Source organism: Aptenodytes patagonicus, chromosome 1 (genome assembly GCF_965638725.1).
Source record: "Aptenodytes patagonicus chromosome 1, bAptPat1.pri.cur, whole genome shotgun sequence".
Classification (NCBI taxonomy): domain Eukaryota; kingdom Metazoa; phylum Chordata; class Aves; order Sphenisciformes; family Spheniscidae; genus Aptenodytes; species Aptenodytes patagonicus.
Window position 1 is genome coordinate 69,188,316 of NC_134949.1, and position 25,161 is coordinate 69,213,476.

Genomic DNA, 25,161 nt, shown 5'->3' on the forward strand with positions numbered 1-25,161 from the left:
GCTGTCTCGTTAGGGTGTCAAACGCAGCTAGAGTACAGTTGCCACGTAGCTTGGACAACTGCTCTAGAAAACCGTTGGCTCTGTCTTTTGTGTGCGGGATTGTGTCACCTGCTACGGAAGGGAAGGGGATAACTAAAGAGGAGGGCCACGGTGGGTTCTTGTAAACATCCTTTGGGAGTGGCTTGTGGACAAAGGCGGGGGGGGGGGGGGTGAGCCTGTGGTTTTTAAGCACGGTTGTGTAACTTTTCTTGGGGGTTGGGTTTTCTTTCAGGGCCCTGGAATGGCAAGAAAATTCTCGGCCCCGGGTCAGCTCTGTATCTCTATGACATCTTCCCTGGGTGCTACGCCCATCTCCGCAGCATCAGCTACCTCTTTAGGTCCCTTCACAAAGGCTATGTGCCCTCCGCAGCAGTACGGTTACCCAGCAGCGTCTTTTGCCGCTCCGTGGAGTGGGACGGGTGGTCCAGCGCAGCCACCGCTTGGCCAGTTCCAGCCCGTAGGTGCCGCATCTTTGCAAAGCTTCAACATCAGCAATTTGCAAAAATCGATCAGCAACCCTCCAGGCTCCAACCTGCGGACCACTTAGCTGCGCTCGGAGACCAGGCTGGCTAGACCTCGGGACAGGACATGGGGAGGGAGACGGGGCCCTGTATCAACTCCTAGTGCTGCAATGAACTGGTAGCTTGCCAGACTGGGAATGAATTTCTCTTTTCCAACCATTGCTGTCAACTCTCTGTAAAGGGAGTTTCCCCACACGCTTTCAAGGGGGAGGAGGATGATCAGCATCCTTATGATGGGACGGTGCTTTTGACCAAGGGGTTCTGCTCTTGTTTGGAACAAGAGCTGTGAGGTCACGGGGTCAGTTAACACAGTCTTGCTGTAAAATTTCTCTCTGGTTTGAGGCTGAACCCACATGTGTTGAGGTGGGAGAGCTGAATCCTAGCATGAGGCTTTAGCACACTTCTCATCTCTCCCTGAAGAACCAAGACCAGGAGAAAAGCTGTCCAAATCCCCCTCCTCTCCCTCTCCCCAGTCAATCGTATCGGGCTCCGAAATGGTGGGGCACACGAATGGACTTGCAGTGCAGCCCGTGCTTGATAGGTCATTACTGCTTTAAGTAAGGTATTAACAGCTTTGACTGCAGCATTAGAGCAATTTAAATTGTTTAAAAATTTTTAAAAGTTCCCTGCGGACATGTACTTACCATCAGTTTTGATGTGGAAACACTGTGATATATAAATGTTGTTGGACAACAGTAGTTTAAAAATGAGTGGAATATAGAGGGTTAAAAAAGTTAAAAAGAAAAAATGGGAAAAAAAGCTAGCTATATCCTTATACTTATTGGAGACACTTTAACTTTTTCCTTTGTATTTTCATTGTATTAGATAAATAAATGTGAATGTAAAATTGTATAAATTAATGTACTTGAATACTTGTCTGTTCTCCCAGTATGCTTGCTGGATATTTTAGTGCCTTGGACTTCTATTGCTTCTGCAGTTAGCATCGTCTTCCCAGCAGAGCCCCAGGTGGACAGAGGGCAAGTTCAGAGAAGGATGGATTATTTGTACCTAGCGACTGGGACGTTCGAGTTTGTTTAGTGCTACCATTACTGTTTAGAGTAGGTGTGTGGAGGAGGAAGTCGTGGAGGCAGCGCGTTGGAACAGCGTTCTGTCTGTTGGGGAAACTTGTCCGGGCGGGCAGATCTGAAGTTGCTGGTGTGACAGGGGCCAGGTGGGGGTGGGACGGAGGGTTATGGGTGAAGCTAAAACGAGACTAACCAATATTGTCTACGGAGGCAGGAGGTCTGGATCGGAAACGGAGAGAGGATGGGGAGAACGTGTATCTTTGGGAAAGGCCCAACTTAAGATGCAGTTTGACTCCACCTGCGAAGTGGTAAAGATGTTTGGTCGGGATGTGACTTGAGGGAGAGGTGCCATTGCTCGTTGGCATGGGCTTGTCTGCTGGGATTGCTTTTCTTACCTTTTTTTTTTTTTTTTTGTAAAATCCATTTAAGCCAGGAATAGACCGTCCTGGTGCAACGTCCATTGCCGGCAATGGATGTACTTGAAACAGCCGGCATCAAGAAGTTTCCTCTGTCTTATTTGGAGGATTTACGATTTTGTTCACTCTAACAAATTTCGAGCTGGTACCAGGACTGTAACTATCTGTCACCTCTTAGTAACTGTACTGTACCTTCTGCTTTGGTCATTCTCCCTCTTCATATTTAAAAAATACTGGTTTCCTCTTCAAAGTGAAAATAATACCAGCCAGTATTTCTGTAGTGCTGCAAAAAGCTGTGAAGGATGAGAGGACTGCTTCTTGGTACTTGCGAGTAGCTCACCGGTATCCTGGAGGCTGGTGCATCACGGAGATGTTACTTGCCTGAATATTTTTCTGGGAGCACTGTCGCCCTGTGGAGCCTTAACAGGGAGTTTTTCTGTCTGCGGGGGTTCTCGCTCTTTTTTATTTTTACAAAGAAACGCGCAAGATCCGTTCCTTTCCTGTCACTTTTTTTACAGCCGTTTTGGCAGCAAGGGCAGGTACAGGCTGGAGATGAACGCCCGAGGGTGAAAGCTAGTGGCGAGGTGGCCGGGCTCCGAGTTCCTTAGGTTTGGGGGTTTGTTCTTTGTATCTGAAGTGCAGACTAGAGCTACAGAATGAGAGAGGAGGCTCACGGTGTGCGTGTGGTGGAAGGGGGGGTTGAAAGCAGGGGTCCCTGCGGCTGAAGTGTAACAGAGAAGCTCTGCTCTTCCGTCTGAATGGATGCAGAGAAGCTTCCTGAACACGCCCAGCATGAGGGGAGAGGCATGCTCTGGAAGCAGGAGCAGTAATGGAACAAGGGGAACGTTCGTGACAGGGGAACCAATCAGCTGGATGCAGCACGTGGTTATTTAATTTTGATCTAATAAGTTTGAGGTCGTTTTTTCACTTAACGTTATGCAAGAACTGGTCTTATTTACCATTGATTCCCCCCCCCCCCCCCCTCCTCCTGTGGATGAATAACTGAAGTCTAGAGGAATAAACTAATGCTACTGAACTGTTAAATTATTTTGTTTAATATTACACTTTGAGTATCTTTTTCCACATAAAATCTGTTTCTGAATTACAAGCGTTTTCTTTACATTATTTAACGATGTACACTGTAAAAAATAAAAATAAAAAAAATAAAATGAATTGAAACTTTGGGCTTCCCTGGCCGTAGTTAGTTGTATGTTTTGCACTAAACCCAGGCACTGCGCTTCTTGTACGATTGCGCTTTGTGCTGCAATTTGTTACCTTTGTAGAATATTTAATGAAGTCATTCAAATAAACCAAACCTGCTTTTGTTGAGCTGTGGGTTTTCTTGTTGAACAGCAGGCTCCAACCTCTCCGTCCTTTTCCTGGAGTGATTTAACTGTTAGCCAATTTATCAGTTTATCACAGGAAAGTACAAGAAACCCGTTTTAATGAGACCCTTAACTTCTCAAAAGCAGTGATCGGTAATGAGCCTTTGGCCTTTTAATTGATTACTCTGAAACAAGGTCCTGCAAAGAATAATTCATAGGATGGATCTTCAAGAGGAGGGGCCTAAGGGAAAGGGAGGGAGCAGCTGTGAAGGCTAGCGCATAAGCAGTACGATTGTTTTTATGGCCGAGACTGTCAAGAAGTTCCCAAATAGCAGAGAAATGCGCTCAGCTGTGAGAGTCAGGAACCTGGTGGCTCTCCCTGTCTGAAGCACAAGTGGAGCTTTGCTAGCAGTGGTCCTGTTCTGCCTCCTGGCAGTGAAGCTGGAGCAGGGTGTGCTGCAAGGGCTGGGGGAGCCCCTGTCCGGGCACAGAAGAGTCCTACTCTTTTTCTGTTGGGTCCGTTGCCCTCCTCTCTGGGGTGGAAGGGAGCAGGGATGTGCACCTGCCCTGCTGGGGAGACGAAACTTTTTAGTGTAGCTCTATAATAGGAATTCCATCCCTAAATTTGCAACCCTACTGGTAGAGTAGAAGAGTGGAACTACTTTATGGGGGCATTCTCAAACAACTGTAGACTTGCAGGAATTATTTGGTATTTCTAAACACTAATTGCTGCTGCATTTCTTTCCATTTTAAGAACAGCTTCTGTTATGAGTCATGCTGCTCAAGGCCTTAAAGGAGAAAAAAAAAAGCTCCAAGTGTAAGTTTTACTGCCCTTTCTAAAAGGGACCAATGCTGAGAGGCTTATTGCGGCGATTTCGAGGAGGCATGGCTACGTTTGCACTGTTTCTGTAGAGTCAAGAGAGTCGATGCAGTTGTGTTTATATGAGGCTTTTAATTTTTTCGTTGTAAAAGTTTGGAGCGGCTTTGAATACAGTAATTCTGAATGTCTGCACATTCCCTTCCTAACAGGTATCTGATTTCAACAGTGAGTGCGTGACTCAAACATGTGGTATGTATTTCTTCCCTGAGCTGTTCCGAATGCAGCACTGAATTGGAGAGAAACCAGTACGGTGAAATGTGAAACTATTTTCTAGATGTAATCTATGACAGTTAATTATAATTTGTCCTGTCTTTCCATACTGAAGTCAATCCTCCTTCTTTGTCCTGTTGAGGAGGTAAGTGGATAGTAGAGGATCTTTTAAGGAAAAAGGACCGATGAAGTGGTGAAGGTAAAGTAGGAGGAATGGGAATAAATGCTGAATACTTCAGATGTATTTACATTTAGACTGCTTTAAGAGACTTGACCAGATAGAGCTGTGATGGCAAAGCACAGGAACAAGGTCCCGTTTCAAGTCTGACATTGATTCCGGGGCTGGACTAATCAAGAGTTTGTGTAAATTTTCCTGGTCCATCTCTAACTTCCAGTCCCGCGGTATCGTCCTCCTTGTCTCCAGCACTGCACTTCTGAAAAATACTACTGTATCCAGTTTGAAATACTGCTTAAAAATTCTTTCTTTGACCTTCTTACTGGAAGGAACAGCTGTTGCTTTGCTCTGAAGTTGCCCATCTTAAAGCAGATGCAAGGCTGAACAGACATGGCGGTAGTCTCTTTAGCTTCCTACTCGTAACTAGCCAGAATGTGTTGACTTCTTTGAGCTTGTTAAACAGGAAGTGAGTTGCAATGGTTTGGAGGGTACAGAGGCACGAACAGCTACAAGTGTGGTTTGTTTTTCAAATGTCATGTTTATTTTCATATTGAAAAGGGTTGAAAGCTTACTTAAAAACGAAGTGCAGCTCCCACTTGTTTTACAAAGGGTCCAGGCAAACACTGCCTGAGATGCTATGTGCAACCCCCTGGCAGCGGTCCCAGCGTGCTCCTGCCCCCGAATCCGACACGGCTGAGGAACAAGCTGAGGAGGAGCAATGGGCTCTGACCCTGTTTGTGCAGCCACAGGGCAAACGGCTGGGCTGCACGTCGGCGGCAAACACTGCTGCAGCTTCACACCCTCAGCCTCACCGAACGGGCGACCACAGCTTGTGGACTTTGTCATCTGACCATAACCCACTCTTCTCCCCATTTTACTGAAAATCTCTTTTCTCTGTGCTGAAATGCAACACTGAGGGAGAAAGAAGCTACGAATTGCATCTCATTTTAAAGATTAATTCTGTTACGATTTCCGGCAAATTACGTGTAATGTCAGCTTGTAATACAGCTGCAAGTCTAGTGCTGCAGGAGCACAAATGATTGCTTGTTTACAGAAAAAAACATGTAATAACCTAGAAGTACATTAAGTTCTTGCTGGCTGTATTAAACTCTTCTGTGTTGCTTCACCATACTATGCAGGAAAATCTGTTAATGCATTAGACTTCCTCGCGTAATTTGAACGGCCAACTGCAGTCTTCTGATGTAATCCAGCATGCAGGTACCATCACCAGGTGCCTTACGTAGGTTCTAGCCTCCTTTTCTTCAAGCTTTGACTTCTGTAGGGGCTGCACTCTGCCAAACAGGGAGACAGTGGGAAAGGGAAGTTTCTTAAAGCTTTTTTTTCTGCTTCTAAAAGTGCTCCTCAACTCTTTTTCTAGCTCTTCCTTGACAGGACAGTTGGATGGAAAAACCAGGTAGTTTTCCTAGCCCACCATCACAGCATCTGCAGCCAGGTCCAAGAAAAGAAGGATGTTTCTCCCACTCCAATTTACTAATCTAACAGCGCTGCTTTCAAAGCCAAGAGCCATTGTTAAGACAGAACTCGGTCGGTTTTTGGTAGCACGTACCTGGGGTATGCTGGCTGGCACAGCTGCTGTTGCTCGTGATTGCACAGTTGCAGCCATCTGCTACAAGTCCAGCAGAAGCTTTGTGGTAATTCATTCTGTGAGGTGTCCTGTTATGAGTAGTCATTTGATGATGTCCATGGGGTGTTTCAGGTGTCTGGTGTCCAGCTGATGGGTCTGCCATTTTGTGACCCATTATCTTAAGATCAGTGGTCTCCAAGGAAATGTCCCAAAGTTCAGGATCATCTAGAATGAATGAAAAGGTGATCAAACCACAGACGACAGTATTGTACTATGGGAATGACAGTAACTCCAGGACCAGCCCACTCTTTTCCTATGAGTGGTGGCCACTACAAAAGTGAAACTGTAAAGCACCTTTTATGTCAGCGCACAGCGGGGAAACAGTACTACCCCTTGTGCTCTGGATTTCAGCAATGTCCAGGCACTGCGGTGTAAGGGTGACCCAAATAGCCATAGTTATGTTAAGACACCCCCTCACCCCCACAAATGTTCTGTTCCTGTGCAATATCACTTGAGGAAAAGGGTTTACCGAATACATTGTAACAACTCTCTACCGAAAAGCATGGTGTGCAACCCCTCGTAGTGATGGACATCACTTCCCTGCCACTCAAGCAAGGTTTGTATTGCCAAGGTCAGACTCATACTTGCACTTCTATTATTCCAACCTCTTCAGAACTTTGACCTTTACGCTGTACTCTGAAGAGCTGATTTAAATGCTAATGATTTAACACACTATTACTCATCACTTTTTGGCTGACCTGCGAAGAACTCCTCTTCTATTGCTAGTTGCTGTTGTACTGCTGCTGGAGTGCTGTGCTTTACAGGAGGATCGGATGTTGCTGGATGGAGGTAACAGAAGAAGAGATAAATATTAGAAATACAGAAGAACCCTTTTGCTCCTCTTAACAGAGCATGAGTCTGAAATGGTAAGCGGCAGCTGCCACCAGGTACCCTCTTTTTTCCTAGAGCTGGTTATGTTTTGGTAGCAGTATGTGGAATGGTAAGACTCTGTACCTGATGATGGCTGACAGCTGCACTACTTCAAACTGGTTTTTAGCCTGTTTACCCCATCCCCAAGTTCCTGCTTACCACACAGCTGTCCAGACTTCCCCATGAATAAAGAGCAACATATTAGTAGCTAATGCATTATCTATTTGCCTGCAACCCACCTCAGTGAAATGCTGCAGTCTCAGCTCAGGTGCAGCATGTTAGTGGGACTGACGACAGCCGCTGTGCTGCATGAAGCTTTAGGGTGGTTGGAAAGTTGCAGTTTTAATGATGCAGTTTTAGGGCTGACGTTCCTGCCACTGTAAGTGGGGGGGGGGGAGCAGAAAAGTATGATAATCCTCCCTCCTCTGGTCTCAAAGGTGTGTTGATGGTACAGTACAAAAGCAAATGAAACTGGTTGGGCTCCTGTATTGAGGGTAACACAAGTCTGCCAGTAGCTATCGTTAAAACTGTCAGTTTTTAGTGCAAAGTCTTACCCTGTTTGCTGCTAGGAGCAACTACTGGAACCTGATGCTTTTTCTCCATCTGTTCCCGGAACTGTTGCTGTAGCTGCTTTTGTCGCAATTTCCGCTGGTAAGTGGCATCACACTCGATAGCTAAGGAGTCTGTATTTCTGCCCCTCCCCCCAAGTAAGCACAAAGTTAAACAGAATTTCAGCAATTACATTTTATGAAGAAAAAATGCATAAAGAAATAACAGCAAGGAAAATCCACTAAACTTGCATTTTATGGCATCTTCCAAATTGGGCTGTCTGTGTGTTTTAAAAGGTACAGTAACTTCTAATATAGCTTATAAAATAAATTTATAATAGCAGTCTCACCTGGAACTATTTGGCTGTTTCTGATCTACCATTGCTACAGCAGCCTCTGTCTGACCAGGCTTACAAGTAGACGCCATCTCACAATACTGTCTCCCTCTTGCGTTCTGCCTTTCCAAACAGCTATTGTATCTTGCTTTCTCTATTTCAGGCTCAGAGTCCTCTCTCTTAGCTTTGACCAAATCTAACTCAGGGGGTATCTAGTAAAGGAAAAAAAGAAAACATATTCAGAAATTTCCTTCATCAAGTTAATGAAATATGCACAGGCTTTTTCTATACAGTACTGTCAAAAAATCTAGTTTGTTTGCTCTAAGTGGAACAGTAAGTTAGAAAACTGAAATGCGTTTTCAGTACAAAGTCATTCAGTTAGTTAATAATTGAATTCATGCGACTTTGTGTTAGCTTAATAGTTCAGTGCTTCAGGGTAGATAGCCCACGTCTCCCCAGACTGTGCTCTCTGCAAACGAGAACAGTGATTGATGCAGAATTCTACAGCTCAGACAGTCTCACAAGCCTGTTGCCGAGTCTGTTAGTTTTGCCGGTTCCGTTTTCACGCTTGTATAAAAGGGCATGGCAGACCCTTACTCAGCTCTGAAATCGTGAGGTCACTGAGGAAGGTACACCATTCTCCTTTCATTAAAGACGGGATGGTTTGGCTCTCTGATTTTACAGATTTGTGGTAATGCCTCTAATAGACCATGACCCTGGCAAAGCAGAGATCTGTGCCATCTTTACTTGGCGAGGTGTCACTTTGGATCTGCTCCTACAGGCTAAGTTAGCTAGATAGAACCGCCTCACAGCTCTAGGCTGGCTAGCAGAGTTCGGTAAATCCTAGTATGATGAAGGCAACTTTACTATGAAACTTCATGGATCAGCAGTTGTAAAAGGCTTACTTTCTCCTCAATGAGCAAGGTAGGTTGCTGCCTAGAAGCCTACTGCCCCCAGCTGGTAACAAGATTAATATTGGCTACTGAGGTGCAACCTCAGTAGCAGCCAGGACAACTTTAATACGAAGAAGACTGCTGTGTTACATCACAGCATACTTATAAATTGTGATAGCTCTGAAAGAACGTGGTTAAAGCATGGCTGTCACTGATGAAGACGTACATCACAATTTCTTGTCTCTCTCTGGACCAAAGACAGACCTCCACAAGAGGCATTTCTCCGTGGTGTTGGTTACCTCGGAAGGTTCACTGTTTGACCTAGTGCTTCACAGAGTAAAAGTAACTGCAGCTCTTCCCTTGCAAACTGAAACCTAAGGAGGTAAGGAGTCTGAAAAGCAAAGCAAGATGTAACATGGCTTCTTACTGTTCAGTAAGGATAAGAACCATATTACGGCAAGGAAAGTAAGTGTTGAAGTACGCATCAGTTGTACATGCTAATTCTTCATACATTCAAGAGCCACAGTTTGCCAGTAGTATTGTATCGGGTATTTAAAACAAATAAATTGGAGTGTAGATCTTCCTAATGTTATTCCTCATCCTCCAGCAGCCAAGTCCAGTACATCCTGCTGATAATTCAGTTGCAAAATTCAGGTGCCAACACATTTTTGAAGTCAAGCAGAGGACGTTTGCAGGGCCATGTGTACACTCCTCATGTAGCAAAGGAAAATAGCGCGACCTGTTTTGCTGTTCTGTGGTAAAACTTTGAAGTGACTGTCAACAGCTAAAAAGTTGTTGTGGGTCCAGCCTAAATGGTTTGGTTCACCCTTTGTATCATAGATGCATCTAGCATTTTGCAGTGTTCTTTTGGGAAGGATCCAATTTGGTTAACTGAATGTTGAAACCACCTTTAGAAATTACCTTTGCTTGAGACCTCAGTACAAAAACACTGTTACAGAATAACTACTCGTTAACTATTCTAACAAGAACAATGAACACTGAGGGGTGAAATACAGGCGCGCTGTAAACTTTGTTACAAGGACCACTCTGAGTTTATTTTCTATCTAGCTGTGATGTGCGTTAGGGCCTGGTAGAGTTTGAATAACAGTTAGTAGAAGGACAAAGTAACTATCAATGCATATATTGACATGGCTACTGTATGGATTTTGCTTAGAATTAAGTGAAAGTTCCAATTACAACAAGCAGCTTTGGTATGTGACCCACCTGGTATTGTTTCTACGATATCCTGGGCTATGCATATTAAAAACTTTATTTGAAGGAGGAAGTCTTTCTCATGGAAAAACTTCCTATTTTCTGCCAAAGCTCCCTGAAGTCTAAAGAACACTCCTTTTCCTGCTGCCCACTGGTTGACATATAGGCTGTTAGCTTGAGAGACTTCAGGACTAAATGAAATGGTCCTGATTCTGCAGGAACGCACAGAGGAGCTGTACCTGCTTTAGGGTAGGTTACACAGATAATGGATGTACTGTCTGGCTACTCTTCTGCCCTGCCTGCAGCCTCTGGTTTTATGACCTATTACAGCAATTGGCAATTGTGTCACTGTATGCAGTTATCTCTTATCTTTTTTTTTTTAAATTCCTGAAAAAGTCCAGTAATGAGAGAAATATGTCAAGTAAGTTTGACTTTTAAAATTCATAATAGTAAACTGGATTGTGCTACCACTGACAACAAGAACAAACTGAGAGATCTGTTCTGGCTTTTGCCTTAGAGAGGGCAAAAGTATACAGTAAAGACGTGCACCCAGCAGACTCTATTCTCCCAAGGACTTCCATTTCACCTATGTGATGAATATATGACTTGACACTGGTATCATTGCTGATACGCATTTAAAGCAGAAGTGGCTAGATGATAGCAATGAACTGAGTTGCTACGACTGACAACAAAGCTTAAACAGTCTTAAGAACTGCAGCACATGGAGAAAATGGCACCTAGACCGAGCTAGTTTAAACAGTTCAGTGCTTTCTGTGGTAACATTTAATCTGCTGTGAACACAGATGTACGCATTACTGGCACTGAACAGAGACTTGGACAACATGGCCATAAATGTCACATGAGATCTTGAGTAGGGTACTGTTTCTTCACCATAGTAACCTTGCCTACTGCAAATAGTCAAAATTTAGAGTAGTCGTGGTGAAATGTCGGGGAAGAACTCTGTAACAAACAGTTCACACAAACTAGCAGGCAAAGGCTATTGGTCTCATAGCTGGAAACATTCAGGGATGAGATGCATTGATATCATTATTTATAATCTTTTTTAATATGAAGGACCAGGAGCAGCGGACATCTAGCAGTCCCTGCTCTAACAGCCCATGTACTGCACCTGACGTGGAAGCTTATTCACGGCTCGTAGGTAGTCTTTGTCTAGGATGCAGTTCCCAAGAGCATTCCCAAAGCACCTGAGAAATAAGAGAGCTCACTGTGACTGAAAATAACAGTTAATTCTCACTTAACTTCTGAAAATGTACAAGTACTGATCTTCACTTACTTGAGTGCCCTCTTCAGTCCATCTGTTACTGCCTCCTTTCTTGCCTTTTCTAGGGACAAGGCCTTAGACTTCAGGCCTTCACTGACTCCATACCCCACATCTTCGTGGTATGACCCATCCTGCAGTAAAATTTTAAAACTAGTAAGTATAAGGGAATTTCTGCACATACAGCACTTCTTGTTATATGCTGTGCTTTCCTAAGCCTGATTACTTGCTCTTAGCTGGTTGTTCTACAGCAAGGTCAATGTTTGGGACACCGCTAGGTTCTCTGGTGTAATACAGCACTTGAGAACCACAATCTGACCTATGCGTGAAGTTTCATTCACAGCTTTAGGCAATTGCTCAACTATAGACAGAGCAAACAAAAAAAAATCCACTTACCTTAAGCTGAACTTTCACAAATGCACAGACCCCCACATAGAACCTGCCATTGTTGAGGTCAACAAAGTCTGGGGGAGGGAAAAGTAACATCCTAAATAATACAAAAGACTTCTGATCCACATTTTGTCCTTTGAGGACGCTCATAAGCCTGTACCATACTTGCTGAATATGCCCAAGACACTGTATCATCTTCTAGAAAATGGAGCATGACTTAAAAAATATTAACTGTAGTTTGAGAATGCTGACTTGCATATATGCTCTGGGCATGTTACGTGATACTTTCTGGTTATTAGTGGCTAGTCCTGCCAAACACTCACACCCTGCTACTACATGTATAAACTTAAACGTATGAAAGAAGGAAGAGTTATAAATGTTACTTTTCATTCAGCTACATATCCTACGTGTTCAAAGCATAACAGTTTTTTTCAGCTGGAAGGAAAGATTTAAAGTATCAATTTATAAAAACAGTAATGGAAAAGAAACTGTTGCCTATAAAAGTAATTTCTTTCCTATTATATACTAGAAGTCTCCAGTTTGTGAAATTTTGCACAAGGTTTTATCCAGGAGAGACTACCTAAAGAGCTTAACAGGTTGCAATACAACTCTCAATCCACAAGCTCTAATCTATCTTATTTTACACCAAAAGCAATACTATATAATATACATAGGGTATTCTAGTTAGCAGTCTTGCAAGTCTGATAGTAACATGACACGTCTAAAATGAAATGCTGTGACTGTACAAGTAACTGTACTCTGGGGTCCAAAAGCTCTTCTGTACTCATCTGGTCTATTTGTTTAATTGTTTTGTAAACCTGCCAGAGGTGCAAGCCCTTTTTCTACCCAGAAACTTAAAACCAAACATAACGGAATCCTCTGTCTCTGAATTGCTAAGGAATGACTTGTTATGGCATTATTTGAAAAAGATAGAAGCTTGAAGGATGTCAGTCCTTTCTTGACTGAAAAGGGGAGAGGAAAAAAAAATGGTATAGAACAGATGGAAACCAATGAAGTAACTTGTTTTATGTCTAGAATCTACCAGCCTGAGGTAAGAAACGATTTCTGCAGGCGGGGGGGGGAAGGAAGGAGGTACGTTTATGCAGTTGCTTTGAGCTACTTCAACGCCCAGTCTTCAGTCTAAGCATAGCAGATCTGCAAATAAGGACAATACTTCTCTGGTAGGTACTACTTCAGCTATCGAGATGGAAGAAGCGTAAGCTTTAAGACCACCTGAATACGGTTTTCTAGAAGAATAATTTTTTCAAAGCTTTCTACTGTAAAAAAAAAAAAAATTCTCAGAACCAGGTATTGGCTAGAAGAATCTGCAGAAAAAGATGGGTCCCTAAAGATCAGGAGAATATTAACTGAGAGTATTAACTTGTTAGAATATAAAAATTACAGGTGAGTATGAAAGTTGGCTCAGGGCTGCTGAGTGTTAAGTAGTTTAATTGTAATTACTCTTGACTGTAGTCACTGAGTGTTCCCATAGAGATCAGAAAACTTGATTATAATAGCTCAAGAATAATCATAAACACACTTAGAATAATGACTATGACATATTCCAGTACAAGATCTAAAAAGAAAACAGAAGGTCCACTATTATTCAATTTCTCTCATTCTTACCAACTGCTAAGACACCTGGAAATTCCATATGCCTCTCCTCAGGTTCTTTGAAGTGATCAAGTTCTAGGATAGATACCCTGGTCCTTATCTGAGAGACTCTTCCTTCAGGGCCTCACAGTGAAACAAGAGGAAAGACTTCTTTATCCTCAAGAGACACTTACCAACATTCTGCTGAGTCACTGAATGAGCCCAGCCATTGAAGCCAAACATCTCATTGGCCAGACTGATTACCTTGTGACCCTCAATGTAACAGACCTGAAAAGAAAAGCGCATATATATGTATATATAAAAATACATACACATGTGCACAAATATATACATGTTTATTTTAACGAGGGATTACACACATCATGTTACACTGAGGAAACCCAGGTAAGTTCAAGGTTCAGATAATGTGAATAAAAGAGTGATGGTGTAGCTTTAGGTTCACCCTCTTCCAGCAACTGTGGTAGAGGGTTAATATGACAACAAATAGGACTTAATCAAGGGAAGGCAGACCTAGCGGGCACTAAAGAGGGTAAAACGCAGCCAATGTTATATAATGCTCCATATATTCCAGTTCTGGGAAAAAAATAAGAAAAAGTCTCAATGTTCTCAAGGATGAAGCACTGAAAAGTTGAGTCCTTTTTTTGAAGTGTAAAAGGAACCTGTGACTCAGTAAAAGCCGGAATTTATGCTATGCTGACTTTGCTTTCATATCTGCATGTTAAACTACTAGTGGGAAATTAACTTAAGAAAAACAAGGATTATTGCAACTTTTTTTACCCTAGTTTTGCTGGAAAAAACTGTGAGTTGAAACACCTATGCATGTTTGTTCATACCTTTTGTCCTCCTCCAGCTTGCCGACTGCTGATATATTCTGGACCCAGTCTCTGACGAAGAGCATGCTGGATAGCTTGATATTCACTTGCTGTGTATTGATACTTGACAAAAACAAGGTAAGACAAATCTCCTCACTCTCCCCATTTTAGCTCCCCCTCTTCTCCTAATATCATTTCCTTATCCCATTTTTTCCATGTACAGTCCTTCCAAGAGGTATATGATCCATTTTTAGAATCAGGATGTAACAGACAGGGAAAGACCTCAGGGTGTCTGTGTGCATTACATTTGTGCATTATATTGTTTTTTTTTCTCTTACTCTTGAAGTGTATGTATACAAGCATTAATTATTGAGCTGTAGCAATTCTTTTTCATTTCTCATAACCATCACTTACATTAGAAGAACTGAGATGAGCCAGGCCTATTAGTATCCTATTGAAATCTTAATGCAGTCATAATCCTAGTCAAGGTTGCCAGGAACACACATATAAGCTTGTATTTTACCTCGCAAAAATAAAACGTAATATTTCCGTGACCAACAAGAAAAGTGTATTCAAAAACTCCAACAAAAACAAAGTTTATTCTACCACCATATGGCATCAGGGCAGGGAGGATAGCAGCTCAGGCAAGCAATCAAAATAGGAGTTTCTTGAGGAGTGTTCAGCAAATTCCCCTCATGCAAGGAAGGTCCTTTGGATAACTCCAGCATCACTGGTATCATTGGATAACACCAGCATCACTGGAAGCCTAAAGTGTTGTAACTTTTGCTCCTTGTCTTAGTAGAAATACAATTTACAATCTGTAAAGTTTAGAGAAGCCTAAATGCATATTTAAGGACTCAAGCACTAAAAAGCTTGTGTTGCTATGCTCTGATGTGAGACAGAACAGAGATTTTACCACCTAAATCCTAAGTATTGTGTACGCATGTATTGGCTGCCCTGTCATTCAGCAGAACACAGAATTCGATAGTGTGTGTGCCATATACGTTCCCACACCTGCGAAACCTCTCTAATTTGTATTTGGTTCTATTTAAACTTAAAGGAATAACTTCGTCTTTTTCTGACACTAAAATGCAAGCCTGTAACCAAAAGGCATAAGGAAAAAGGGAGAGTGCACATGCCTATGCCATATTCAGGAACTATGTATAAATGCCTATCATGGAGAAGAGAATTCACCACCAAAAGGTCTGTTCAGTCCAGATACGGTTTTCTTTTTCCCAAATTATTTTAAATTTTTAAAAATTATTTTTTAATGGCTGAAAGTAGTTGACTTTTCTGAGGCAGTACTGAGAACGTGTGTAAGCACGAACCAGGCCATCTGGGAGTAAGAGAGAATAAAATGAGCCCCATTTTTAAGGAACAAAATTAAAAACCTTTTGCGAAGAATCCAGAGCAATTTATTATAACTCGAGGCATGCCAAGGCTATCATGGAGGAAAATGTGATGTACAATTAGGTATAGCATAGCTCGGGTAATGGATGTGACTCCAGCCTTACTGTATCCAACTTTAAAATGAGTAAATATGCAGGGCAGGTTTCCAGAAGCACAAGCACAAAACTTCTGTTTCCCTCTCAGGCAAAAGGAACTGACCTGTCCGAAGCAAGCAACCGAATTGCTAGTGCTGGAACTACTGCTGCTGATGTGGCTTTCGCTGTCTTTCCCTTGACTTTCAGGCATCCCTAAAGGTAAGAGAAAATACAAACACTGAAGATAGCGGAACTAACAGTCTGTATAAAGACAAGCCAATGTGTTGAAGTCCACTTGCCCAGTGAGTGGACATTACAGCAATATTACAATTTTCGCTCCATGGAACTGCTGCAGCCCCAACTGGAAATTTGTTTTCTGATGTTGTTTCAGAACTGTCAAAACTTTTCTTAAATACATTACACTACGTAGGCAGAAATGGCTAGCTTCATCCTAGAAGCAGAGGCACTGTTCTGGTCTTCCATCCATCACCAACAAGGGTGAGCCTAAATTAAATTAAATCGGTGAAACAATTATTTTATTTAAAGAATAAATAAATTATCCTTGCTAGTAAAAGAAAAAAATATAATTCAACAGCATCTGGATCCTGCATAAGATCAGAGACTAGAACAAAAAATTAGTAATGTCTTGAGTCCTTATTCTAAGTATTAAACTGGTAACAAATGATATCTTTGTTTTTTTCATTTTAGATAAACGTGAATGCATTGTACCATTCTAGGTAAGGAAAAACAAAATAATCCACTCTTTCAAATTCTTCAGCACTGTCTTCCTAGATCACTTTCAATATCCATTAATACTTAGACTGATAAAAAGCAGAGGCAACTTTCTAAAATTTGACTTGTCTATACCCTGCCTCTTCAGTCTTTATTTTAGATTATTGTTTCGACTGTAATCATACTGTCTTGTGTTATGATGGTATCATACAAACTATGCAGAGCTGAAAAACATACAGAACCTGCAAGAATTTTAAGAAGTTGTACCAATAATTCAGTAGATGGCACCCTTTTCTAAGCCGGTATCCAACAACTACCCAGTATTGCATCACCACTCCACCCTGCTGCTGGAGAAGTGGTCTTGCTGAGAGTTTATAGAACAGGCGTGCAAAGAAGTGGAGCAGCACTTCTGTATAGGCCCACAGAGGCAATTTTTTATTGTATTTGCACAAATGCTGAGTACAACCAGTAGTCTAGCACTAAGATTTTTGTATGCAATACAAATATAAGACAAGTCAATATACATACAAGACAGCTGGAGATGTCAAAACAGTTTGAGAAAGTCTAAAATCCTCAGTAGGTAGCATCATTTCTCAGTCAGAACCTGGCTAGTGTTATGTTTTTCTACTGTACTTTAGGTTCAGCACTTTTTAAAACAAGCTGTTTTTCAAGTCTCTAAACAAGGAAGCCAAAGTTTACTGAGAACTGGGCAAACAATTTTCAGAAAAAGAATACTAGTTGTTTCGTTGGCAGGTATGAGCACTGGTAATTATGCTAGGTGTAGCTAAAATTCTCCTTAATTTTGGTTGGCTATAATTATTCATCTCTGGTCCAAAAGTTGTATAACTGTACAGTGTTTATACATTTGAACGTGTTTCAATTAAAAGTTTGCTGCAATTTGTGGTAAATACGTTTGGTTTTGGAAGAGAACATATAGAAATGAATATTACCAGGAGATACACTTGTAATTTAAGCAGGCTATTGCCCCTATTAAGCAAAGAGTCCATTGCATCCTGAGGGAGACAATTAGAGAGGAAAAACTAGTATCTGTGGTGAGTGGTAGAGGGAATCAAAGTTTGAACAATAATACATTCCCCCCATCCCCGCAACTCTAAGCAGCCTAAATCAGATCTTAATTATTATAAAGCCCCTGGGAAAAAACAATGCATGAAATGTGTGTATTTGCCTACATAGCCCTATTACCAGTTTGCCACAAATATTTATGGACAATAGGTGAGAGCCATTTTGAAGCCAAATTGATTTAACTGAAACCAGTATTAAGTCCTTTAAGTTTTTATATGGTGTGCACCATTGTCAGTCTAAATTCTCTAAAGAGATACGCCTTTAATGAAGCTCTGAATAAGATGTGGGAATTGATTCTGAATGAGAACGAGGAAGTACAGCCAGCATGCTGCTGAAAACAGCTTCACATCATACAGTTTTAATCCAACAGATCAGATGCCACCAGAGAATACTAGCCACATACTTCTTTGCAATAAACAGTTTAAAAACATGTCAGTGGTTTGTATTCAAATTATGTATTATTCTACAGCTTGTGTGAAGGAGACAGATGATGCCAGTTTAGTTTCAGGCTTTGCCTGTTGGAACAGTTTGCTTCAGCTGTGAGCCTGGTTTAAACCAAATATTCTATTACAGCAATGTGGTGGTTTTTTCCAAGCCAGTGAAGTGCAGCACAGCAAAGCCCTATGTCTCAAAGCAATTGTCAGAGCATTTCAAAGTGACAGAACTTCAATTTCAAAATTATTAGAGTAGGAGTTCAGAAGAGAGAAAAGTTAATTCTGCAAATGGAGTTACAGATCTACCTCAACACCACAGCCAGAAGCTAGGGAAGGCAAGGCGTTTCCATTCTTCAGTAGAATATTGTTTGCTCACCCCCCCGTCCCTACAATGTTTTAACTCGCATGAAATATTAATACTGAAGTAGATAATAAGCTATTGACTAGCATACAAAAGAGCCTCAAACACCCTCCAGGGCCAGGACAGTGCTAGGAGACTGTCTGCTGCATAAACCAGTGTTAAAAAAGCTGTATTTTCAAACCATCTTTAAATACTAAAAATTAAAGTTCAAATATACTTGCTCTGCATGCAGGATGATAAAACCAGTTTATCATCAGCTTAAAGACATCTAGGAATTATAATTTATTACTCTGTGACTGTGACCATTACTTATTATTTACAGGGAATTATTTTTAGTTTAGCTGGTAATGTTCTCAGAAAGTTTTCTTATCACTGAGAAAAAACACACACAAGACTACACGTGTTGCACTGTGCTTCAAAACATTACCTTAATAGACTAGAACAGGCAAAAAATCTTAACAGCTTTTACTACTACCATATTTTGATCTTGTTTTTTAAAAAAAAGTGTAATAATACAAAAGCTTAAAATTTGAACAAATGAGGTACACAATCAGAAAAATGGCTGTTTTGGGAAACTGGATATGAAATACTAATTTTCAACAACACTCTAGAAGTAGGTATTTATTTGTATGGTGGTAGTGAACTGAGCAGCTGCTGAGAAACATCTGGGTGTGTACACAAATTCCCACATAGGAAATAAACCAATTTTCTAGAACAGATAATCCTGAACTTAATCTGTTCAAGTAGAACTACTACTGCAGGTTACGGCAGCAACACCTTCAACTTCCATGACAGTATGCATGTAACTTCTAATTTTCTAAATGAACACATCCTCACACACCTGCCTACCCTACTATCCATTACTCCAAAAAGAGATTTTGGTCCTAAATCACCTATTCACCTGCTAGTTTCCCTCTGTCTTGACAAACTAGGTTTTTGAACTATGCACTGTGCCCTAATCCTGTGCTAGGAGTGTCAGTTCCCAGTTCTCTTCAGGTGTAAGGTAGAAGCAGGCAGTTTTGCATCACTTTGAAATAGTTTGCATACTATGAATTGTGTAAGTACCACAACCTGGGAAACCCTCAGCTAGAACATGGCTGTTTCAAGAAATTACTTGTAGCATCAAAAAACCTGGAAGATATGACTTTAACGTACTGTGCACTTTTAGAGAGCTTTTTATTCAACCTCATCCTTCTCTATACAGTGAGTGTCCTTCACAGTGAAGCTTTAGTTTGCTGAGCAAAAATCTTTAACATTCTTTCAGTGAATGCAATTCTACTGAGTCCACCAAGAGCAAACAGCTATGCATGTAGCAATGAGTGATTTAGCAAGCACTAAAGATAATACCACATATTTAACCTAAGGTTCATATTGCTCTAACACAAAAAATAAAAAAACCTTCAGAAATTGTATATTTCTGTGGAGTATTCTCTCCTCTGGGAACTCCAAACTATAAGTTGATTAACCTGTTATGCAAAGGTTGCTTCATCCAACACTGAGCTGAGGTGTACATCTTTTAAGTACAAGATGTTCCTAATCACCACGGGCCAGTGCTATACCACAGTTTAAAAAGAGTGGAAAACAGATTATGAAATTGCTGTGGGAAAATTGCATACAATATATCTCTTCAGTTTTGACTTCTGATATCTCTAGGCAACCAACCTTGGGTACTCGGCCCCCTGAGCTGGAAGACAGGGACGGCGAGCAGGATGAACCCCCCGTAATCCAAGAGGAAGCAGTCAATGACCTGCTACGCCACCTGGACGCTCACAAGTCTATGGGGCCGGATGGGATCCACCCAAGAGTGCTGAGGGAGCTGGCGGAGGTCCTCGCCAAGCCGCTCTCCATCATTTATCAGCAGTCCTGGTTAACGGGGGAGGTCCCGGAAGACTGGAGGCTTGCCAATGTGACGCCCATCCACAAGAAGGGCCGGAAGGAGGATCTGGGGAACTACAGGCCTGTCAGCCTGACCTCGGTGCCAGGGAAGATTATGGAGCGGTTCATCTTGAGGGCGCTCACAAGGCATGAGCGGGACAACCAGGGAATCAGTCCCAGCCAGCACGGATTCATGAAGGGCAGGTCCTGCTTGACCAACCTGATCTCCTTCTATGACCAGGTGACCCACCTAGTGGATGAGGGAAAGGCTGTGGATGTGGTCTACCTGGACTTCAGCAAGGCCTTTGACACCGTCTCCCACAGCATTCTCCTAGAGAAGCTGGCGGCTCACGGCTTAGACAGGTGTACTCTGCGCTGGGTAAAAAACTGGCTGGACGGCCGGGCCCAGAGAGTTGTGGTGAATGGAGTTACATCCAGTTGGCGGCCGGTCACGAGCGGTGTTCCCCAGGGCTCGGTACTGGGGCCGGTCTTGTTCAATATCTTTATCAATGATCTGGATGAGGGGATTGAGTGCACCCTCAGTAAGTTTGCAGACAACACCAAGTTGGGCGGCAATGTTGATCTGCTCGAGGGTAGGAAGGCTCTGCAGAGGGACCTGGACAGGCTGGATCGATGGGCCCAGGCCAATTGTATGAGGTTCAACAAGGCCAAGTGCCGGGTCCTGCATTTCGGCCACAACAACCCCATGCAGCGCTACAGGCTTGGGGAAGAGTGGCTGGAAAGCTGCCTGTTGGAAAAGGACCTGGGGGTGCTGGTTGACAGCCGGCTGAACATGAGCCAGCAGTATGCCCAGGCGGCCAAGAAGGCCAATGGCATCCTGGCCTGTATCAGAAATAGTGTGGCCAGCAGGAGTAGGGAAGTGATCGTGCCCCTGTACTCGGCCCTGGTGAGGCCGCACCTCGAATACTGTGTTCAGTTTTGGGCTCCTCACTACAAGAAGGATGTTGAGGTGCTGGAGCGTGTCCAGAGAAGGGCAACGAGGCTGGTGAGGGGTCTGGAGAACAAGTCTTATGAGGAGCGGCTGAGGGAACTGGGGTTGTTTAGCCTGGAGAAAAGGAGGCTGAGGGGAGACCTCATCGCTCTCTACAACTACCTGAAAGGAGGTTGTAGCGAGGTGGGTGTTGGTCTCTTCTCCCAAGTAACTAGCAATAGGATGAGAGGAAATGGCCTCAAGTTGTGCCAGGGGAGGTTTAGATTGGATGTAAGGAAAAATGTCTTTACTGAAAGAGTGGTTAAACATTGGAAGAGGCTGCCCCGGGAAGTGGTTGAGTCACCATCCCTGGAGGTATTTAAAAGACGAGTAGATGAGGCGCTTAGGGACATGGTTTAGTGAGCATGGTGGTGTTGGGTCGACGGTTGGACTCGATGATCTTAGCGGTCTTTTCCAACCTCAATGATTCTATGATTCTATGACTTGAGAAAAGTGAGGTAATCTTCCGTTAACTTCAACAGAAGAAAAAGATATTCAGTGTTTTATAGGTTAAACAATGAAATGCACAGGGAGGTCATGAGACTGAATGTCTGTTGTAGACTAAAGGTGGCCTCTGATGCTTGCCAATACCATATTGATGCATCTTATTGGTATTGATTCAGGCCGCATTCTGTAGTAAAACCACCCCAGCAAGAGAATAAAAAGGTATAATGTAGAAAGTTTGAGCTATCTGCAATAGTTTAAATATATTTGCTTTCAGGGCATACAAATACCACTACACCAATTTCTCCTCAGTTACAGCACATCGCAGACTTGACGTACCTTCACGCAGTCCCATGTATTTCAGGGGAATCTATATATGTGGCTCCAAAAGCAAAATTTAGCCCTTAGATTTATCGGGCAGTAGTATGTTTACTTTTGGTATCTCTAGGATGATGATATCCTCCCTGCACAAAACAGAAAACACTAATTCTGGTTACCCTTTTTACTGATTAACATTTTAATGAACACAGTGTAAAGCTCGTTCTTCCTTATCTTTATACAAGCTTGGCAGAATAACATGGTGCATTTGGGGGGGAGTGTTTCTATTTAGAATGTTTGAATACATCCAATGTCTGAAATGAAGCCTATCTGGTCACTTCCTGCATTTTTGGAACACAGGGTGAGAAACTCATCTCTTTACTCATGCTGAGTTTTCTGTCATAACAGCCTTTATCCATTTGTTATGAATTCATCGAACATCACTATATCTATTGAAAGTTGTTTTTTTTTTTTTTTAGGATCCTAGTTCCCCAGCAATTACAAATCAAAGTCCAAATGGGTTAGTTTAACGCATGTGTTGCTGTGTTTTAGACTGCGTATTTTTCAAATGTTGCTGGTTACTCCTCCAAATGTGTTCCTTAATAGCAGTGTTATGTGTAAATTACTTCTCTCCCACACAATTTTGTTCACTGTTTTAAAATTCAGCATTGTCACTTTTGCCTTACAAAGGGTCCACAAAGTTTCATTAGTTAAAAATGTATTAAGCACCTTATGAAACAGATCATTCCAAACAATTCTAAATTTGAAATACATTTGCTTTCTAAGAATATAAATCCTACTTAATTTCTCGCATTACTTAATTTCTTTGCATTAATCCACAATTCTGTATAGAAAAATGTTTCATTAAAGGGATTAACTGGTACTCCTTCACAAATAATCTTTCAATGATGTTATAAAAAAAATCCTTGTAACCACAAACCATGAGCTAGGTCTGTAGCAAGAGGTGCTCTGTTTTATTGCACCGAGGGGTAGAACTGAAGGAAAAGAGAAACAACTTGTTTGGCATACAAGCTCTTTTCCAGGTGTGAAACAGTAACACCTGACAGCTACAAAACCGAAAAGTGAACAATCCACTCTCGAACGACTAGTTTCACATTTAGAAAGACAGAGTAAAAGAAAAGAGCTTGTTCTGGAGACCAGACCTGGCAGGAATATTACTCAAATATCATAAATTATTTATGTGGGTACTTCTTTCTAAAAGCCTGTCAGATTGATTTATAACCACATCATTTATGTATAAGCCACTTGAGTTGTTGCAAGGAAAAGAGAGGAGGCTTTTTAACTCAAGAGTAATGGTTTGGGACTTAAAGGGAAAAGCAGCCTGTCTAATTGTAACTGTAGAAAGCCTGTAGTTTTGCCAAATGCAATTGCTAGACAAGAAATTAATCCAGGCTGGAATCTAAAACATCTGAACTCTGTAAGAGCTGTAGGAGATCTGTCAAACAGCAGATCATAAAAAACATTGCGATTACAGGCACAGATGACACTTCTGGCAGCCAAGACCACATTAGGCTGACACACTAATTAAGTTACCACAAAAAATCTAAAGCTCTCAAGCCCTCTGTTTTCCTGTTTTGCTCCAGGTTGACACTGTTTATTTTTAAATGGAAAATCATTTACATTTGAAATTGACAGAATACTTCAGGCATGGGCAAGCCTATATCTATTTTCATCCTTCTGCCTTAAGACAGCAGTGTAAAGTATCCCTTTTTTGGGGATACCTTAGGCTTGACAGAAGGGCTTGTATATTACAGCATGCACTTACCTGCACTATATTATTCTTCAGAAATTAATTTAAAATGGATTCTGTGCTTCTACAGTTGAAAAAGAAGTTCTGGTTAGTGGGACCTCAATGTACATCAGCTATAATAATTGTGAGAGGTCTGAATTACTGTGTTTATTGCAACAAGATATTAATTTAAGTAGTGATAATTTATATGTCAATAACTGTCATTCCTTGTGTAGTCTTACAGATCTATCCAATTTACTGTAACCTCTCACGTTAGCATCCCCTGGAATAATGGCTAAGGAAGCCAATGTTGTTTTTGGCTACCTACACCTTGCAATCACAAAAAATCAAACTGGAAGGATGTATAAGCAGGTCATTTGCTCTACCTGCCTGGATGAAGGCAGGGCTCAGTTACAGCAGGCTGGGAGTCTTCTAAGGAAGGAGCCTTTATCAGGGAAACCGAAGTTTGCCCAAGGTAGGTGTGCCCAGGTAGCAGCGGGGCTGAGTGTACCAGCTTTGGCGCTGCCTTTGCGGGCATCCCCCAGGCTCAGAGAGAGTTTTTTTTTTTTTTACCCGGGGAGGGTCGCGCTGCCTCCCGTAGCCCCAGCCACCTCGCGCTCATTCGGGCAGGGCTCCAAACGCCGTCTTGGCGCAACTCCGCGGCCAGGACGCCTCGAGCTTCGCCGCCGGCGGGGCGGCGGGAGAACTGCCGCCGCCTTACCGCCGCGGAAGCGGAGCACCCGGGAAGAGGCGGGCAGCGGCCCACGGCCCGGCCCGCGGGGCTGGCGCGACGAGCTCCACCCCAGGAGGCGCTGCTTCCCGGCCGGCACCGCCAACGGTTTCCCGCGGCGCGTGGGCCCCTGAGGAAACACCTACCCACCCCCCCGGCGACCGCTAACGGCCGCCCCACGCGCGCCCTTCGCCCAGCGGGTCGGTCCGCGGGAGGGGCCGGCTCAGCTGCCGGATGCAGCCCCGCCGCCAGCGGGAGAGGGAAAAAGAGGGGAGCGCTTCCCGCCCGGCCTGCCCTGCGGCGGCGGGCCGCCGGCCGCAGTACCTGGGCCAAGGGGGCCGCCTCGGTCCTCCGGCGTCAGTTCGCAGTTTCCGCCCGGGGAGGAGGAGGAGAAAGGTGGGAGGGACGCCCGGGCCAGCCACTACGGCACGGGCGAGGAGTCAAACTTCCCACGTCCGCGCTAGGCCGTGACGCAGCGCCGGGACTGCTGAAGGCCACGCCCACGCTCGCTGGGGGGGGGGGGGGGGGCGGGGCGGTGCCCGGATCAGCCCGCCCCCTGGGGGAGGGGGAAGGGGAGGGAGAGGGAAACCCGGCTTGTGAGCGCGCGCCGTGGGCGGGGCGCCGCGCGGCCGTAGAAGGGCGGGGCTGCAGGCGTCGCGCTTCGGCGGCGGTAGGGGCGGGGCTTGTGTGTCTCGCGCCGGGGGCGCGGGAGGGAGCGGCGGAGCTCGCGCGCGAGAGGCGGAGGAGGCGGCGGGGAGAGGCGGAGGCGG

The 25,161-nt window shown here is 43.3% G+C and overlaps 2 protein-coding genes and 1 long non-coding RNA gene across 17 annotated transcripts in view; 2 read left to right on the forward strand and 1 right to left on the reverse strand.

The window, feature by feature from the left end:
• Positions 1–3,191, forward strand: part of WNK1 (WNK lysine deficient protein kinase 1) — a 108,642-nt gene extending 105,451 nt beyond the window's left edge. For all 11 annotated transcript variants that reach the window (XM_076341074.1, XM_076341093.1, XM_076341083.1 and 8 more), the window contains one exon: positions 272–3,191. In XM_076341074.1, coding sequence (XP_076197189.1) covers positions 272–586 — 315 coding nt within the window. In that variant the 3' untranslated portion in view covers positions 587–3,191. The remainder of the gene's footprint in view (positions 1–271) is intronic.
• On the reverse strand, positions 3,025–24,862 carry RAD52 (RAD52 DNA repair protein). 3 transcript variants are annotated; one of them, XM_076341184.1, is made up of 12 exons: positions 24,716–24,862; positions 15,798–15,886; positions 14,211–14,312; positions 13,551–13,644; positions 11,770–11,837; positions 11,389–11,507; positions 11,224–11,299; positions 8,005–8,201; positions 7,661–7,803; positions 6,935–7,015; positions 6,159–6,401; positions 3,025–5,883 (listed from the first exon to the last, which is right to left on the reverse strand). In XM_076341184.1, the coding sequence occupies exons 2-12, from the start codon at positions 15,882–15,884 to the stop codon at positions 5,828–5,830; spliced, it is 1,266 nt and encodes a 421-aa protein (XP_076197299.1). In that variant the 5' UTR covers positions 15,885–15,886; positions 24,716–24,862; the 3' UTR covers positions 3,025–5,827. The 3 variants fall into 3 exon arrangements, with proteins under 3 accessions (XP_076197299.1, XP_076197318.1, XP_076197307.1); XM_076341203.1 differs by having other exon boundaries at positions 3,025–6,034; XM_076341192.1 differs by having other exon boundaries at positions 7,661–7,797; positions 24,716–24,861.
• Positions 6,961–20,294, forward strand: LOC143161851 (uncharacterized). 3 transcript variants are annotated; one of them, XR_012995603.1, is made up of 8 exons: positions 7,007–7,102; positions 7,676–7,757; positions 11,442–11,529; positions 14,228–14,327; positions 15,783–15,892; positions 16,065–16,171; positions 16,382–16,410; positions 19,937–20,294. It is a non-coding gene; the product is annotated as an uncharacterized LOC143161851 (long non-coding RNA). The 3 variants fall into 3 exon arrangements; XR_012995604.1 differs by lacking the exon at positions 16,065–16,171 and having other exon boundaries at positions 6,961–7,025; XR_012995602.1 differs by lacking the exon at positions 16,065–16,171.
• Positions 24,863–25,161: the final 299 nt, after the last annotated feature.

Bases quoted from the DNA above. Each gene is read 5' to 3' on its own strand.
- RAD52 (XM_076341184.1), bottom strand. From the start codon at position 15,884: ATGCCTGAAAGTCAAGGGAAAGACAGCGAAAGCCACATCAGCAGCAGT. The intron at 14,313-15,797 runs GTCAGTTCCTTT...GTTTTTGTCAAG, and splicing joins CGGTTGCTTGCTTCGGACAG to TATCAATACACAGCAAGTGA. The intron at 7,804-8,004 runs GTGAGACTGCTA...ACTTGGGGGGAG, and splicing joins AAACAGCCAAATAGTTCCAG to GGGCAGAAATACAGACTCCT.